The following is a 19,255-nucleotide window of genomic DNA, read 5'->3' on the forward strand; positions in this document are numbered from 1 at the left end:
ACAGAGGGATTTACAGCTGAATTTGATCTTATTTTTAAAAATAGATAAACCCTGTGTTATTTAAGTAATTCCAAACATTAAGATGGAAAGCTTTCAGAATCCTTTAAAGAACCTAGCGTGTCATTAATGTGAAAATCTGATAAAGATATAGATACAAAAAAGAAAACTATAATTAATTTTATTTATAACAATAGATGAAAAATTTCAATTAAGATACTAGGCCAGGGCTTGGCATAGTGGCTCATGCCTGTAATCCTAGCACTTTGGGAGTCTGAGGCAGGTGGATTGCTTGAGCCAAGTAGGTTGATACCAGCCTGGGCAACATGGTGAAATCCCGTCTCTACCAAAAAGCAAAGAATTAAATGGAACCCCAGCTGTGAGTAACCCATAGAGAAGAAGAGAATTTGACTACATTGTCTTTATCGCCAAGGAATGTCTGTCTTCTTGGCTTGCATTTCCTAAAGAGAGTTATTAGGTGTTGATTGATAAAAAGGATGAGGTAATGCAAAGAATCATCTGGGCATGAATCAACTGGGCATGGTGGCGCACGCCTGGAGTCCCAGCTACTTGGGAGACTGAAGTGGGAGGATGGCTTGAGCCTGGGAGGCAGAGGTTGCAGTGAGCCATGACCGTACCACCGCACTCCAGCCTGAGCAACAGAGCCAGCCCCTGTCTCAAAAAAAAAAAAAAAAAAAAAAGCTGAAATGCTGTTAGGCCAGATACAGTGGCTCCCACCTGTAATCCCAACACTTTGGGAGGCTGAGGTAGGAGGAGCCCTTGAGCCCAGGAGTTCAAACCAGCCTGGGCAATAGAGGGAGACACTGTTTCTACCCGCTTCCCCGCCCCCCAATTTTTTTTAATTAGCTGTAGGCATGGTAGCATGCACTTGTCTCAGCTACTCCAGAGGCTGAGGTGGGAGGATCGCTTCACTTGAGCCCAGGAAGTTGAGGCTACAGTGAGCCCTGATCATGCCATTGCACTCCAGCCTTGTCTCTAAAAACAAACAAAAGATATTAGTAAATTAAATCCAGAAATAAAACTAGGATAAACAACAAAGTAGGGTTTATTCCAGAAATGCCAAGATGAGTCAGTATCAGGCAATCTATCAACATAATCCACAAACTAAAGTAGAAAGACCATGTAACTGTATAACCAGTAGTTGTGTCACTGAATAACCGGAGATATTGAAAAGGCATTTGATCAAATTTAGGAGTTACTCCTAATAAAAACTCTAAATAAATAGGATGAAGAGAAAACTAAGTAAAATAAAAATGTTAAGTAAAATAGAATAAAAAATAGCAAAATACTATATAGCTGTGAAAATATATGGACTAAATTTGCATATATAAACAAAGATAAATCTCAAACTTTATCTCAAGCAAACTGTTGAAGGATTTGTATAGTGTAACCATTTACAGAAAGCATGAATGCCTGCAAAACAATACTATATAGTGCTTTTGAATACACTTATAATAAAGTACATTTGTATATATGTGAGTGATGGTTTGTTAGGACTTATGAAAGGATGTTTTTGGCATCAGTGAGTATCATACTAAAAACAATGGAAGCATAATTTTAAACCTCCCCATTGTACAGGTATTAAAAATAATGAATTAAAATTATGTGAATTGCAGGGATTTCTATAAGTATAATGTTGAGTAAAGAAAGAATCAATTGTTTTTATAATTTCATTATTTAAAATAGTCTCACCAATCCCTATAAATACATATATGTTAGACATATATATCTCTAGATCTTTAATGTGAGTCATCCAGGAGTGTGGGTGGGAGGGAGGAAGGAATAGAGGAGAAGAGGGAGCCAAATTAAAAGGGAGAGGTTACTAGAACTACAATTAAAAAATCACCCAGTATGTAGGACATTTATGTATTTATATAAACTAATTTGTATATATGTTAAAAAATTTCAGAAAGAGTATATATAATATGTAAGATTGTGTATATCAGGATTTTGTTATAAAGGTAACATGAACCTAATGCCACTGAACATATCGGTTCCTATTAGTGTCACTTCTATTCTTAGCAATCCAAAACAATCTTTTTTAAATGTTTTTAATTTATAGAGGTGGGGCCTTGCTGTGTTACCCAGGCTGGCCTTGAACTCCTGGCTTCAAGTGATCCTCCTGCCTTAATCTCCCAAAGTGGTGGGATTAAAGGCTCGAGCCACTGGACCCCACCAACAATCTGATTTTGATGTTTGGCATTCCTTGTGTATGGCTTCAAGGAGAAAACTCGGTGGTCAGGCATGTACACATAAGCTGCTCTATACTGATAAAATATTATTGTAAACAAAGAGCTGACATTCTAATAGATTTTTTAAAAGAAAGGAAGAAAGTGAGAAAGCCGAGGTTTAGCAACCTAACCACTGGCCACTCCTCTTTTCCTGGACCCACAAGCTGCTCAAAGAATGAGTTTTCTGGGTCACACATTATTACAGTAACCCTCTGTTGCAAAGCTTGGGGCCATTTAGTTCTATGAACACATGTAACTTCAGTCAGCTTTTTACTTCAGGTCTTCATCACCAATATCTTTTTCTTAGTTAAGCCCCTGTGAACAAAGGGCCTATTAAGAGCAAAGTCAATGGTGTATCTTCCTTTGGCATTGTGCTTCAACTGCACTGAATTACTTTTACTCCTCCTAATAGACCTGGCCTTCAAGCCCTTGCACATGCTTTTTCCTATGCCTAGAAACCTTTCTTGATCCTCAGGGCTGGACAAGGTGCCCACTCCATGCCTCTGTACTCATCCCTTTTATATGTTTACCACCCTCACTAAATTGTAAGCTGTGCAAGAGTAGAAAGTGTGTCTGTCTTCACTGTAGAATCTCCACACACAACCTGGAACATATTGGTTGAAAAAATTTTAAAATGTCCTGTGAATCTTCATCCATCTTTTTTTTTTTTTTTTTTTTTTTTTTTTTTTTTTTTTGAGATGGAGTCTCGCTCTGTTGCCAGGCTGGAGTGCAGCTTACCGCAAGCTCTGCCTCCTGGGTTCATGCCATTCTCCTGCCTCAGCCTCCGAAGTAACCGGGACTACAGGTGCCCACCACCATGCCCAGCTAATTTTTTTGTATTTTTAGTAGAGACAGGGTTTCACCGTGTTAGCCAGGATGATCTCTATCTCCTGACCTTGTGATCTGGCCACCTCGGCCTCCCAAAGTGCTAGGATTACAGGCGTGAGCCACCGCACCCAGCCCCTAAATCTCTTTTAAACCAAGCATTTCCCAAAGTCATCAGACCCTCAGATCCATTTTTGTAACGCTTGCTAGCATTTTGGGAAATGCTGCTATGTATAGTTGATTAATACAAGTATCAGAACAAAACATTTTCATCAGGTTGCTTTAATTACTTGCCTGTTGCAAATCAAAAGGATAACATGTCTATGCCTGTGTATATCTAGTTGTCATAAAAATCACACCAAAGGCATGGTTGACTGGACTAGATCGTCAACTTAGTCAGACATGGGTTGTTTTTGTTTTTGTGTTTTAAACTGCCTACAACTGTACAGCAACTCTGTACTGCCCAGTCAGTATTAGCCCTTGGTTCATCTCATAGATTTGTGCATCAGCTCATTTGCTGAACTTCAGGGTAATGTGTCTGAACAACAGAATTACTAATGTATATCACAGGTTGTCACCTCTGGCAACCTGTTTTATTTATAGTTTTATTCTATAACTTGTTCCACCTATTTTTCTTTTTTAAAAAACAACTTTATTACCAAATTAAAGTGTAGGTATTGCTGGATCTTCATGTTGTATCATGCTCCTGTATTTATTGTAGGCTATTTATAGTGAATCTCTCGAGGAGCCATCCTCTAGAAATTCATTTATCATGAGAGAAATCCGTCTCTTTGGCCGGGCACGGTGGCTCACGCTTGTAATCCCAGCAGTTTGGGAGGCCGAGGCGGGCAGATCACGAGGTCAGGAGATCGAGACCACGATGAAACCCCGTCTCTACTAAAAATACAAAAAAAAAAAAAATTAGGCAGGCGTGGTGGTGGGCGCCTGTAGTTCCAGCTACTCGGGAGGCTGAGGCATGAGAATGGCTTGAGCCCAGGAGGCGGAGCTCGCAGTGAGCCGAGATTGTGCCATTGTGCTCCAGCCCGGGCGACAGAGAGAGACTCTGTCTCAAAAAAAAAAAAAAAAAAAAAAAAAATCTGTCTCTTCTGTCTTTTGCCTGGGAAAGGAGAAAGCTAGGTGGTTCCTACAAATAGAAATGAACCCTAATGTCTTAAAAGTAAGAAACATCTTTGCACAGGAGTAGTGGGAGCTATGAAATACTAAGCAGGCATGTTCCTCAACATCTTCAGTAAAATGATTTCTGTACCAGATGACTCTGCTAAGTACATAGGTTTTTAAATTGAGAAGCAGATAATCCTTGATGCCCTCAAAGAGTTGAATCTAATTGGTGAGACAGCAGTTTCTGTAAATGATAAATATTCACAATGTAATGTGCTTAATGTTTTAAGAAATAGATGTAGGAGGCTCTGGGGACATCTTACTCAGATACTGAGCTTTTGGTGAAGGAATTAGAAAATCTGAGCCTGGAGACTAAGTAGCACATGGTCATGCAGGCGAGAGGATAAAAACATTGCTTACAGAAGGGACAGCCTGTGTAAAAGGCATGGGGCTGTGAAAGGTAAAGTGCTTGGAGATTGCAGGTAGCTTGGCTTTGTATAGGATATCCGTGGTAGCAGGATAGAGGATGAGGTCAGACAGGAATGAAGGAGCCCAGTGGTTCATGGCCATGGTTATTGTGCTGGGCAGAGTTTAGAAGACTGCCAGTAGATGGTTCTGTTTTTTATTGTTGTTTGTTTGTTTTTGTTTTTGAGACAGGGTCTTACCCAGCTGGAGTGCAGTGGTGTGATCATGGGTCACTGCAGCCTCTAACTCCCGGGCTCAAGCAATCCCCCGACCGTAGCCTCCTAAGTAGCTGGGTACAGGTGTGCACCACCCCCACCCTGCTAATTTTTAAATTTTTTGTAGAGACTGGGTCTCGCTATGTTTCCCAAGCTGAACTCAAGTGATCCTCCCACCTCAGCCTCCCACAGCGCTGGGATTATGGGTGTGAGCCACTGTGACCTGCCAATAGATGGTTCTTGATCTGTGTTAGCACTTTTATATAATCAGTAATGAATATCAATATTGAATACATGGTGTTAAATTTCTTAATTTTAATGTGCATTTCCAGATGACAGTCATATTACTTCATGTTTATAATATCATCTTGATGATCAGTGTGCCTGATCATTTAATACCCCCAAATGCATTAGCTCTATTTTTTTTTTTTTTTTTTTTTTTGAGACAGAGTCTCACTCTGTCACCCAGGCTAGAGTGCGGTGGCATGGTCTCGGCTCCCTGCAACTTCTGCCTCCCAGGCTCAAGCAGTTCTGCTGGCCTCAGCCTCCCGAGTCACTGGGATTGCAGGCACCTGCCACCACACTGGCTATTTTTTTTTTTTTCTGGGATGGAGTTTCGCTCTGTTGCCCAGGCTGGAGTGCAGTGGCGCGATCTTGGCTCACTGCAACCTCTGCCTCCCAGGCTCAAGCAATTCTCCTTCCTTAGCCTCCTGAGTAGCTGGGATTACAGGCACCCACCATCATGCCTGGCTAATTTTTGTATTTTTGTAGAGACGGGGTTTCATCATGTTGAGCAGGCTGGTCTTGAACTCCTGACCTCAGGTGAGCTGCCCATCTCAGCCTCCCCAGGTGCTAGGATTACAGGCATAAGCCACCATGCCTGGCCTAATTTTTGTATTTTTAGTAGAGAGGTTTTGCCATGTTGACCAGGCTGGTCTTGAACTCCTGACCTCAGGTGATCTGCCCACCTCAGCCTACCAAAATGCTGGGATTACAGGTGTAAGCCACTGCGCCCGGCCTAAGTTCTATATTTTTAGTAGAGGGGTTTTGCCATGTTGGCCAATCTGGTCTCAAACTCCTGACCTCAGGTGATCCGCCTGCCTCGGCCTCCCAAAGTGCTGGGATTACAGGCATGAGCCACCGAGCCCGGCCTAATTTTTGTATTTTTAGTAAAGAGGTTTCACCATGTTGGCCAGGCTGGTCTCAAAGTCCTGACCTCAGGTGATCCACCCACATTGGCCTCCCAGAGTACCGGGATTACAGGTGTGAGCTACCATGCCCGGCCAACATTAGCTCTATTCTTAAAATTCAGTTTTGTTGAGATATAATTTACATATAACACAATTTTACATGTACAATTCAGTGAGTTTTGACAAATGTATATGGTCTCATAACCACTACTCCCCTAATCATGATGTAGTGTGTTTTCATCAGCCTGCATTAGTTTTTAATCAGAGCTTAGTGAAATAATTATTTGAACTCTGGAAAATGCAATACAGTATTTGAAGAATAGAGAAAAGAGAAATAAAAAACCATCAACTTTCAAACCAGAAAACAATTTTTTAAAATTAAACCCACATATAGGGAAACTGTGCAAGTGCTACTTGCGGTAGTTTTGTCTCTTAAAATCTTCAGTAGGAAAAAGAGGAAGTAAGATGCAGCAGTAAGAAGCTGTCTACAAAGGGACTATATTGATGTCATTTTGGGGGTAAAGGAAGAAACAACTATCAAGAAAACAAAACAAAAATTTTAAATATTGAAATAGAAACACGAGACACTAGCAAACAATTCTGATACTTAATAGCAGAGAATTGTGGAGGCAGTTTCACTTGTCTGAGGTCTTGGTTTTCTCACCCATAAAATGGGAGATTGACTGGCATATTCTCAACTGTATTATGCAGAACTTTAGAGTTTTGTGAGGTGTGGTTATGTATGTAATAGGTTGGGGAAAGGAAGATTTGGAATAAGAGCTATATTTTAAATTTGGGAATAGTCAGACTTATGTTTGATACTGACAGATGGGGAAAAGTGTATTTCCTCCTCACAATTTTATTTCCATATATTCAACTGACCTTTTATTGACTGTTATTATAGAATTGGAGATGAAGACACTTTTCAAAATAATTCTGTCCTTATTTCTGCCTTGCAATTGTGATTCATTATGGACAAGATGAGTTTCTTCAGGGTAATAATACTGTCGTTAAACCACTAGCTTTATTTTCTTTTTGAGAAATTGTTACTTTTAAGAATAAACTGTGTTTAGATATGAGAGGTGTGAAGTTTTATATTTTTAAACAATTATTTCATCCATATTATTTGTTTGTTTCAACCAGTTACCCATGGGTGTATTGTTTCCACAATAAAACTTTTTCTACCAGATGGTATGGAAGCCCGGCTCCGCTCAGAGTGAGTATAATTTAGTACTGTGAAGTTTTTGTGAAGTTTAGTACTGTAAAGAATTTAGTACTAATATTCTAGATGACAGTATACTGCTAATACCTGCTTTAGGACTATTTACATAATGTTAGAAAATTGATTAGTACTTTTTGGAATATAATACACTTAAGTTTAAATTGCTTTTTTGCTTTAGTTGCAATTCTAGTAAATAATAATGTATTAGAAGCAAAGATTATTTTGTTTCCAAATTTAATTTATATTTTGATGGATAATTAGTTGTTTTTCACAATGTTTCAAATATATAAGTTATTGGTAAGTGATAGCTTTATTCCTTTTTATTTTCACTTAATATAGGACTTCTTAAACTGTTATCACTTCTGGTATTAATGCCAGTGTCACAATCTTATAAGACCTTGAGGATATCAATATAGTTAGTAGCTTATTTTGGTGGGAGGTTTTTGAAGATTTTTCCAATGTCCTGTTTACTTTCTGTATGAAGGAGTGTAAAGGTCGTTTAGAGGCAGACATTTGAAAGGGGAAAATTACCCATAAAATCTAGATTTTAAAAGCAGCATACGTAAGTACATTTTGATCTTGGGCTTTTCAGAGATTATTATGATGAAGTGTTGAAGGGAGTTAAGCAATCTTTAAACTTAACATTTTTTATTTGTGGGGAAAGCCTTGAATGTGCTAGAAGCTTGTTTTTATACCCAACATAATATTTTCCTGTCTTTCAAAAACAGAGACAGTGATCTGAGGGTAGGAGGTTAAGAGAAAGCAATAAATTGAAGGAGAAGTAAAGCATTGAATAGGAAAGTGAGAAGGAAAGATTAAGCAGAGCGAGGCCCACCCATTACTGTATTGGTCTGTGCTTTCAGTAGAATCATTTATTTTACGCTTGTTAGAAGCTACTTACTTTTGTTTGTTTACTTTTCAAGATATCTGAAGCAAAATGGCATAGGTTTTAAAACATTTTAATTCATTTTTCTTTTTCCTTTTTTTAGTCCTTGGCATATGAAGTAATACTCTAAATTTAAAACAATCTGTTTTCTATTTGCAATTACAGCTTAATTATTAAAATTAAAATAAACTTTAGGAAGTTTAATATAATTTAGCTTTTAAGAGTCAAGAATTAAGGTTTTAGAAATGAGTAACTATTAACCAACTAATGATATATTGCTTCTTAAAGACCTTGATGTTTGTATTTGATAATGAGATTTTTCTTTCATGCAGTTTGAAAACTTTGAACTGTTACATAAGGAATCATGTGTGTTTTCAGATTCCATCTAGTAAAACTTGTGAATTTTTTCAAAGTCACTTGCAATGTATTGTGTCTCTGTCCTTTGTGTTTCTGTAATTATTTTCATCTTTGCCCATTTCCTTCTCATTGTTTGGCTTTTCTTATATGGTTAAATATTAGTATCACTTAAATTTTTGCTGCCAATTTAGTTGTACATAATCTAACTTTCTGGAGAAGATGAATTTTGAACAAGCAATTCTCCTTTTAGTAGAGACGGGGTTTTACCATGTTGCCCAGGTTGCTCTTGAACTCCAAGCACAGGCAGTCCACCCACCTCTGCTCCCAGAGTGCTAGGATTACAGGCCTGAGCCACCACACCTGGCCAACAATTTTTAAATGATAAGAAACAGAGAAACCTGGTCAATAATTTTCTAATGATAAGAAACAGAGAGGCCTGGCCAATAATCTCCTCTCCCCTCCCCTCCCCTCCCCTCCCGACAGAATCTTGCTTTTGTCAACCAGGATGGAGTGCAGTGGGATGATTTCGGCTCATTGCATCCTCCACCTCCCAGGTTTAAGTGATTCTCCTACCTCAGCCTCCCGAGTAGCTGGGATTACAGGTGCACACCACCATGTCCGGCTAATTTTTGTATTTTCAGTAGAGACGGGGTTTCTCTATGTTGGCCAGGCTGGCCTCAAACTCCCGGCCTCAGGTGATCTACTCCCCTCAGCCTCCCAAAGTGCTAGTAGGATTACAAGCATGAGCCACTGTGCCTGGGCCAATCATTTTCTAATGATTAGAAACAGAGAGGCCTGGGGCAGGTGGCTCGTGCCTGTAATCCCAGCACTTTGGAACTCTGAGGCGGACAGATTGCCTGAGCTCAGGAGTTTGAGACCAGCCTGGGCAACAGGGTGAAACCACGTCTCTACTAAAAATACAAAAAATTAGCCAGGCACGGTGGTGAGCGCCTGTAGTCCCAGCTACTCAGGAGGCTGAGATACGAGAACAGCTTGAACCCAGGAGGCGGAGTGCAGTGAGCCGAAATCAGACCACTTCACTCCAGGCTGGGTGACAGAGTGAGACTCTGTCTCCAAAATAAAAAAATTTTTTAAATTTTTAACAAAAGAAACAGAAATTGCGTATAATCCCACCACTCTAACACTAAGTAACTATTTTCATTTTCCACATTTCGTTGTTAAGGTTTGTATATGTACATGAACTTTATTCATACTTCAGAATATACTTATATACAGGATAGTTTTTGTAAAATACAAATGTATATCACTTATGGAATGTGTTGCCGGATTTTTAACCCTTTGTTTATTAATGAGATTGTTATAAGAACAGAAGATTTTATACTTGGGTCACTAAGAAAGGGGAATTAAAAAAAAAATCCCTACTGTACCATTTGTTTCTATTTAGACTTTTTTTTTTGGGGGGAGATGGAGTCTTGCTCAGTTGCCCAGACTGGAGTGCAGTGATGTGATCTCGGCTCACTGCAACCTCCGCCTCCCAGGTTCAAGTGATTCTCCTGCCTCAGCCTCCCAAGTAGCTGGGATTACAGGCGCCCACCACCACGCCTGGCTAGTTTTTGTATTTTTAGTAGAAATAGGTTTCACCATGTTGGCCAGGCTGGTCTCAAACTCCTAACCTCAAATGATCTGGCATTTAGACATTCTTAAGTTCATTTCACTATATGTGCATATATGCAGAGAAAAAGATATATGCCCACAATGGTTCTCTCTGAGTGTTGGCATTCAGTAATTTTTATTTCCTCATGATTTACTTCATAAATTTTCCATAATCAATATTTTTTATATTCAAGAAAAATAAATTATTGTTTAAAATGCCTATTTCAATTTTCTGGAGTAAAGTTGTACATAATTTTAAAAAAATCTTTACTAGGCACCAACTTTGTTAGGGCCTGGTGATGGGCTTTGGGGATATACAGGTGAATAGGTCATAGTTCCTGAGAACACAGATGTATAATCAAAGAAGGACAGTAAAGTTTATGTAGGCTCAATGAAGTCTGTATCATGGGTGCTCAGCAGGGAGGTGGGTGCTGGTCCTTAATATTCCATTTTATTCAGCATTTTAGTGTTTTTGTGACTAGTTGAATTAGACCGGTTCTTACAGTGTTTGCAGTTATTAAGGTGGGATCAAAATTATTCCTATTTTTAATTGACATCTGATCAGTTTTTCAGCAGCTTACATATGATTTGTCAGTTCAGTCTAAGAACTTTACCCAGTCAACCTCCAAGCTAGCCATTACAAGAATGGCCTCTAGGATGTGGAGTGATTAGCAGCTGGTAGAGGTCATGCATGGTAGCCTTGCTTTGAGTCCCCTGTACTCACCGCCAGCACACCTAGCAGTATCTTACAGGGCCTTGTAAATAAAATAGGGACTCTAGCTTCCTTAGCTGCTATATTCTCATGAGAGTAATAGTAGCGATAAAGTCCTATTTCCAAAGTACTGTTTTAAGCTCTTTATTCATATTAATATATTTAATACCCCCAATAACTCCATGGAATTGGTTATATGATTAGCTCCCTTTTTTTTTTTTTTTTTTTTTTTTGAGATGGAGTCTTGCTCTGTGTCCAGGCTGGAGTGCAGTGGTGCAGTCTCAGCTCACTGCAACCTCCGCCTCCAGGGTTTAAGCGATTCTCCCACCTCAGCCTCCCAAGTAGCTGGGACTACAGGCACGTGCCACCACACCTGGCTGATTTTTGTATTTTTAGTAGAGATGACGTTTCACTGTGTTGGCCAGGCTGGTCTCGAACTCCTAACGTCGTGATCCGCCCACCTTGGCCTCCCAAAGTGCTGGGATTACAGGTGTGAGCCACTGCACCTGACTTCATTATCTCATTTTATGCATGAGGAAGCTGAGACCTATATTGATTAGGCAATTTGCCTTTCAGCTGGTGGGTAGAGCTAGATTTTGGACCCAGTATAGTTTCTGAGCTGCTATACTACCTTTTTGTCAGCTGTAGTTATCAGGCCAACAAGGCAACTAGTATCAATTAGTGCCATCTATTTAATGTTTTGTTTTAAAGTGTTACACTGAGTTCAGTTTCATACATACATCTAAGTTTTCAGTCAGTTTCTGAGGTGGCTGGGTAGAGAAGAGGAATAGTAGTGTTTTGATTAAAGTTGTTCTTCACTGGAACAAGTTTCCAAATTATAACCTTGCTTTCCAGAACTTTGCTTTTTAAGACTTTCTGTATAGGAATGTTTAATTTTAAAAGAACATAATTTACATATTTCAAAATTGAAAATGGGAGAATATTTTTTTTTGTTTTTTGAAACGGAGTCTCACTTGGTCACCCAGGCTGGAGCGCAGTGGCACAATCTTGGCTCACTGCAACCTCCACCTCCTGGGTTCAAGCGATTCTTATGCTTCAGTCTCCCGAGGAGCTGGGACTAAAGGTGTGTGCCACCACACCCAGCTAATTTTTTTATATTTTTAGTAGAGACAGGGTTTCATCATGTTGGCCAGGCTGGTCTTGAACTCCTGACCTCAGGTGATCCTCCTGCCTCAGCCTCCCAAAGTGCTGGGATTACAGGCACGAGCCACCACACCTAGCCGAAAAAGGATAGAGTACTCCTTTTCTGTATAGAAATTCTTATAATCAAGTAATTCATATCCCTCAAAGAGCATTTAATACATTTTGGATTTGGAATTTGTTTTTAGAAATATATTGATATGTACAAGGTAGGTTTACATGTTTTTGTTTTCTAAGAATTTTATACATTTATAAAGAATTGAAAAATAGTTCACTTTTTTTTAATTACATGAAGGCAAATGTATAAACTCTGTGGTATAAGATATTCTGGTGCTCTCATACTCTATTTCCTCTATTGTCCGGATATTAGATAAAACTTCTAAATTTTACTTTTCAGTGTCATCCATGCACCATTACCAAGTCCTGTTGACAAAGTAAGTTGCTAATGATTATTTTTTCCAAACTGACTCAGCTGTGTTGCTTTGAAAATGTTTGTTTTTAATATGCTTTACCTAGAAATTTATTTCTCTTTTGTAACAAAATATGTAGAATGCATATAGCTATATAGTTATTATAATCTTCTGATCTTCAATAGCTGGAGAATCTAAGATGGATGTTTCTTCAGAAAAAGACTTTGTTATCTCAGTTAAATTATTCACTGTGTAAACGAGGAGTACCTGTTTTGTGTCTAGCCAGGGATGAAGAGTATTCGCTGTTACTTTTTATTCTGAGATACAATTCTGTCTAGAAATATGTTAAAGTTTCTACCTAAATAGTTCACTCAACATTTACCAATACAGGGAGGTAATACAGAAATACAGGCTTACAAAAATTGTTCTTTTGTTGTCTTTAAGGGTTACTTTTTACCTGATCTGATCAGAAACTTTACAGTAATTGCTTGCTAGAAAGCATTTTTCTTTTGTTCAGAAATAATGGTTTATTCAATTATAGGTATCATTGCTAATTAGCCCCCCAAAATACATCTTTTGACATTAATGTGGGAGTCTAGTTTTCTTAGTGCAATAACTAAACTAGTGGAAAAAATATTTTACATTTTTCCTCCATTTGAATGAAGAGTGAAAGCCTGCTTGAAACTGAAGTTCTCTGTTAGATTCCTTTTTTAGAAGTAAAAGTGGTTAATCATCAACTTCTGCAATACCAAGAATTATTCAGAAGTAAATAATGGTACTGCTAATTTGGAAGTAAATTTAAGAAATAATGCCAACTCTCTGCTTTCTAGTCAGCATATTAATTAAAGTATACTTCCCAAGCTTAATAAGGACTGGTGCTATAACATCATTAATAAGCTAACACATAGGGGTAAATATTACAGCAACCCAGTAGTCTTTCTTCCTCCTTCTTCTCCTCCTCTTGCTCCTCCTCCTCTTTGTCTTTTCTTTCTTCTTTCCTCCTCCTTTTCTTCCTTCTTGTTGTTTTCTCCCTCTTCTCCTCCTCCTCATATTTCTTCCTTTTTCTTTCTTTTCTTCCTCCTTCTTTCTTCCTTATTTCTTTTTCCTTATTCTTCTTTCTTCCTTCTTCCTTCTTTCTTGTTCCTTCTTTTCTTTTTTATCCTTCTTCTTCCTTCTTTCTTCTTTGTTTTTTTTTCTTCTTCCTCCCTCCTCCTACTTATTCCTTCTTCTCTCTTCTTCTTCCTTCTTCTTCTTCCTTCCTTCTTCCTCTTTTTCCTCCCACCTCCTCCTCCTTTTTCTTCCTCCTCCTTCTGCTCCCTCTTCTCCTTCCTCCTCCTCTTCTTCTTTTTCTTCTTCCTCTTCCTTTTCTTCCTCCTCCTCCTTCCTTCCTTCTTTTTCCTCTTCCTTCTTCTTCCTTCTTTCCTCCTCCTCCTACTCCTTTTTTTTTTTTGAGACAGTTTAACTCATGTTGCCCAGGCTAGAGTGCGGTGTTGCAATCTCAGCTCACCGCAACCTCCACCTTCCAGGTTCGAGCGATTCTTCTGCCCCAGCCTCCCGAGTAGCTGGTATTACAGGCATGCGCCACCACGCCCTGCTAATTTTACGTTTTTAGTAGAGACGGGGTTTCTCCATGTCGGTCAGGCTGGTCTTGGACTCCCAACCTCAGGTGATCTGGCCGCCTCGGCTTCCCAAAGTGCTGGGATTACAGGCGTGAGCCACCGTGCCCAGCCCTTCTTCTTCTTATTTATTTATTTATTTTTTTGAGATGGAGTCTTGCTCTGTCATCCAAGCTGAAGTGCAGTAGTGTGACACGGCTATTTTTTGTATTTTTAGTAGAGACGTGGTTTCACCATGTTGACCAGGCTGGTCTCTCGAACTCTTGGCCTCAGGTGATCCACCTCCCTCGGCCTTCCAAAGTGCTGGGATTATAGGCATGAGCCACTGCGCCCGACCCTTCCTCTTTTTTTTCTTTTTAAATAATGCCATGGTTCTATATTCCACAACCTTGAAAAAACCCTTATAGAAGATATTCCTTATAATACTCTTGAGTTCTAAATAGTTTGACTATGACTTACAGTGTTTAAACACCATTACTTCCCATCTTTTTTCTTAAAACTTACCTATGGATTTAAAGAAACATTGCCTCAGGCCACTGGACAAAGTGTTGTATTTCATGTCCCTGCCGTCCCTATGCCACATAAAAATACCATTTTGAAGATGGCTACTTCTAAATGAATGAGGCTTGTTAAAATAGTAAAGAACTATTTAATGATGAATTTTAAAGGGAAAATATGTGGATCTATTGATTTAGGAGGTTTTATTTCTGGATTAAGAAAAGGCTTTATTTCCATCAGAAAAGAAAAAACTTAAAAGGCTATATTGCCTTTGTGCTATAAATTTGTGATTTTAATAACAGTTATTTTGCATATTTAAGTAAGTAGACATTTCAAGGAATTGGTTTAATGTTTTTTATGAAGTGTTTTCTGTTGATATTGTGTCATTTGTTTCTAGGTTGCTGCTAACACTCCAAGTATGTACTCTCAGGAACTATTCCAGCTTTCTCAGTATCTACAGGTAAAAGTAAATCTTGAGAATTCTTATAAGCAGAATTTCTTTTAAACTTTTAAAAGTTCTTAAAAGCAGAATTAGGGCCAGACATGGTGGTTAATGCCTGTAATCCCAGGACTTTGGGAGGCCTAGGCAGAAGGATTGTTTGAGGCCAAGAGTTTGAGACCAACCTGGGCAATAAAGTGAGACCCCGTCTCTACAAAAAAAAGTTTTGTAATTAACCAGGTGTGATGGTGTGCATCTGTCGTCCCAGCTACTTGGAAGTCTCAGGTGAGAGGATTGCTTGAGCCCAGGGGGTTGAGGCTGCAGTGAACTTTGATGGCACCACTGTACTCCATCCTAGGCAGCAGAGCAAGACCCTGTCTCAAGAAAAGAAGCTCAGAATTAAACAACTTATATTTTATTTTGCCAGTTCACAAATATAGGATAAAAAAATATTGGCTGGATACAAATACAAAAGAAATACTATCTTTTCAAAAAAGAACAAAAGATTAAAAGTAGATCTTATGAAGAAAGATAAAAGAGTCAAGATTAAATCTAGAGAAAAGCCTTTGTACGAGAATTTTTTTCTTCAAGTATGAGGAGGTTCCAAAACAGTTTTTTTAAATCTGTTTTTAAATTTTTTGAGAGACAGGGTCTGACTCTGTCTCTCAGGCTGAAGTGCAGTGGCATGGTCAGAACTCACTACAGCCTCAAACTCCTGGGCTCGAGTCTTTGTCCTGCTTCAACCTCCCAAAGCACTGGGATTATAGGTGTGAGCCGCCACGCCAAGCCCCAGAACAATTCTTTATCCATAGATGGCTTTTGTTTTGTTTTGTTTTGTTTTATTTTATTCTATTTCATTTTTGAGATGGAGTCACATTCTGTAGCCCAAGCTGGAGTGCAATGGTACGATCTCAGCTCACTACAACCTCTGCCTCCTGGGCCCAAGCGATTCTCCTGCCTCCTTCCTGAGTGGCTGAGACTACAGGTATCCACCACTATGCCTGGCTAATTTTTTGTATTTTAGTAGAGATGGGGTTTTACCGTGTTGCCCAGGGTGGTCTCAAACTCCTGAGCTCAGGCAATCTGCCCACCTCAGCCTCCCAAAGTGTTGGGATTATAGGCATGAGCCATGGCGCCTGGCCCATAGATGACTTTTAAATAAAATTAAACTGGGAGATATTTTGATTGCTTAATAATATTAATAGCAAGTAATTATATAGCACTTATTATATGCCAAGCTTCATTCTAGCACTTTACCTATATTATTTAATTATCACAACAATCTTACAAGGTGCGTATTTTATCCCTATTTTTACAGATAGAGTAACTGAGAGGCAGGAAGATTTAATAATTTATACAATATCACACATCAAGTATATGGTAGAGCTGGGATTTGAACCTGGACGGCCAGACCTCAGATTTTCTGCTTTGTGTAACCACTGTGCTGTGCTGCTTGATTCACAGAATAATTTCTTGGTGTAGAGCAGATACTTCTTCAAATTAATGCCATATTTAAAGAACCATACAAATCTCTAAAAAGCAAACAAGTGTTTTGAGTTTTTTTGTTTGTTTGTTTTTTCTGTTTTTTGTGGGTTTGGGCTAGATTATATTTCTTATTCTGGTGAGGGAGCATGGTAAAAGAAAACCCTGGATCAGGAGATTAGAGATTGAGGTATTTTTTTGTTTTGTTTTGTTTTTTGAAACGGACTCTTGCTCTGTCACCCACACTGGAGTGCACTGGCTCAATCTCGTCTCATTGCAACCTCCCCCTCCCGGGTTTAAGCAATTCTTCTGCCCCAGCCTCCTGAGTAGCTGGAAATAAAGGCATGTGCCACCACACCTGGCTAATTTTTTGTATTTTTAGTAGGGTAGAGTAGATTTTTAGGTTTCACCATGTTGGCCAGGCTGGTCTTAAACTCCTGACCTCAAGTGATCCACCCACCTTGGTCTCCCTAGGTGCTGGGATTACAGGTGTGAGCCACTGCACCCAGCAAGAGTGAGGTTTTTATCTTAGTTCTGCTACTCAACCCACTTTTGTGACCTTGAGTGAGTCATTTTATGTGGGTAGGCCTTCAGTTGTCTTTTGTTTCAAATAATAGAACCAAACACGTGATCCTGGGTCCCTACATTCTTTTTTTTTTTTTTTCTGAGATGGAGTCTTGCTCTGTCGTCCAGGCTGGAGTGCAGTGGCGCGATCTTAGCTCACTGCAACCTCCGCCTCCCAGGTTCAAGTGATTCTCCTGCCTCAGCCTCCCGAGTAGCTGGGACTACAGGTGCTTGCCACCACACCTGGCTGATTTTTTGTATTTTTCATAGAGACAGAGTTTCACCATGTTGGCCAGGACGGTCTCGATCTCCTGACCTCATGATCCACCCGCCTTGGCCTCCCAAAGTGCTGGGATTACAGGCCTGAGCCACCATACCCAGCCCCCTACATTCTTTTATAGGAATCAATCGGTGAGAATAGTTCCATCTTAGTTAAGAATGTACACATCTATGAAAATGAACAGAAAATTAATCAATGTATTAATCAGATCTTATCTTCCACCAGGCATAGTGTATGCATAGAAAAACATTATACATTTGGATTTTAATAGAGTATTTAAGAGTATTCTAAGCCAAAATTCCCTTGATTTAATCGTTGGCTTTAATTTCTGACCTACTGGGAAAGTTGTTTAACTCTTTTATGCCTCATTTTCCTCATCTATGAAATGGATATAGTAACAGCACTTAACTTCACAGAATTGTGAAGAATAAAAAAAAATTAATATATGTAAAGCACTTAGAACAGTTCCTGGCACATAGAATGTATGCCATAAATGTTAGTAGTTGTTTACCATTCAATAGGAAGGCACATTAATTAAGCTGCTTATTTTTAGAGGTGGAAGAAAACTTTGAGATTAATGTAATTTAAACCTCATTTTTCATATGAGAAGTGTGGAGCTCATATAGGTTAAATTATTTTCCCAGGCTTGTATACTACTGTTACTAGTCATCGTGGATAGCAAATCTCACTCCCTCACTCTCTCACTCTTTCCAACCTTCGTGTTCTGTGAATATTCCTAGTGTCCTAATCCTCTACTGTTCCTTTTCTAGCTCTTTGAGATAAAATTATACCACAGTCTTTTCTGTATACATTCTTACTGAACTGCTAAAGTTCTAATGTAAATTGTGAACATTTTGAATAAAAACTGGAATAGGTGCATTTTATACCTTAGAACTAACTAAAAGACCATTGCTGGACTTACTAGATTTCTGTTAGGATATAGTTCATGGAGTTAAACTCTAAATGGAATTGAATTAAAAAGATGAAATTACACCATCTAGTGGAAGTAGATTCTAAAGATATGGTTGGTTGATGGTTTTGTTTTTCAGTAAAACTTTTTGCAGCATCTGAGTAATTTCCTGGATATTAGGAATGTTTTAGGAACTTAAACTTGGCAAATAGTCTAAGTGAAGCTGTGTTTTAATATAGATTCTGAGGTGTATGGCTTTTTATTAGATTATTTAACCTATAGTTTTAGAGTTATATTAAAATGTAGTACCTCTAGACAAAATTTTCCATATTCATTATTTATCAAGGATGTGGAGAGCAATAAATTCATGCTTTAAACCTCGAGTACTATGTTTGTACTTTAAACCTTGAGTACTATGCGCATACTTCTCTGTTGAGGTGTCTCAGAGGCATTAGGGTCATAAGTGTTGCTCTGGATAATGACAGGAATAAAACAAGGTGAAGAAGGTATGCCAAAACACAACTAAATGCTATGAGCATTTCACCTTGATTCCGGATGAAGGAGACCTGCTTAACAGCTATCAACTGCTAACAAGCCACCTAGAGTTTAGACTTTGTACACCAATGTCTTTCTCTGTAAAATATATCTTTGGGCCGGGCACAGTGGCTACGCCTGTAATCCCAGCACTTTGGGGGGCTAAGGCTGGTAGATCACCTGAGGTCAGGAGTTCAAGACCAGCCTGACCAAAATGGAGAAACGCCATCTCTACTAAAAATACAAAATCAGCCGGGCGTGGTGGCGCATGCCTGTAATCCCAGCTACTCAGGAGGCTGAAGCAGGAGAATCACTTGGACACGGGAGGCGGAGGTTGCGGTGAGCCAAGATCGTGCCATTGCACTCCAACCTGGGCAGTAAGATTGAAATTCCATCTCAAAAAATATATATACTATATAATTATATAATATCTATTATATATGTAATAGATATAAATATATATTATATATGTAATAGATATATAATATATATTTATAGATACATAGA

General features: G+C 38.9%; 1 protein-coding gene across 32 annotated transcripts in view; it reads left to right on the forward strand.

Annotated features, from left to right (window-relative positions):
• The window catches only part of SLMAP (sarcolemma associated protein), a 180,224-nt gene that overhangs the window by 80,414 nt on the left and 80,555 nt on the right, over nucleotides 1-19,255 (forward strand). For all 32 annotated transcript variants that reach the window (XM_050781118.1, XM_050781137.1, XM_050781126.1 and 29 more), the window contains exons 3-5: nucleotides 7,207-7,279; nucleotides 12,413-12,449; nucleotides 14,937-14,999. In XM_050781118.1, coding sequence (XP_050637075.1) covers nucleotides 7,207-7,279; nucleotides 12,413-12,449; nucleotides 14,937-14,999 — 173 coding nt within the window. The remainder of the gene's footprint in view (nucleotides 1-7,206; nucleotides 7,280-12,412; nucleotides 12,450-14,936; nucleotides 15,000-19,255) is intronic.

The sequence above is a fragment of the Macaca thibetana genome, chromosome 2, assembly GCF_024542745.1.
Source record: "Macaca thibetana thibetana isolate TM-01 chromosome 2, ASM2454274v1, whole genome shotgun sequence".
In the NCBI taxonomy this organism is placed as follows: Eukaryota; Metazoa; Chordata; class Mammalia; order Primates; family Cercopithecidae; genus Macaca; species Macaca thibetana.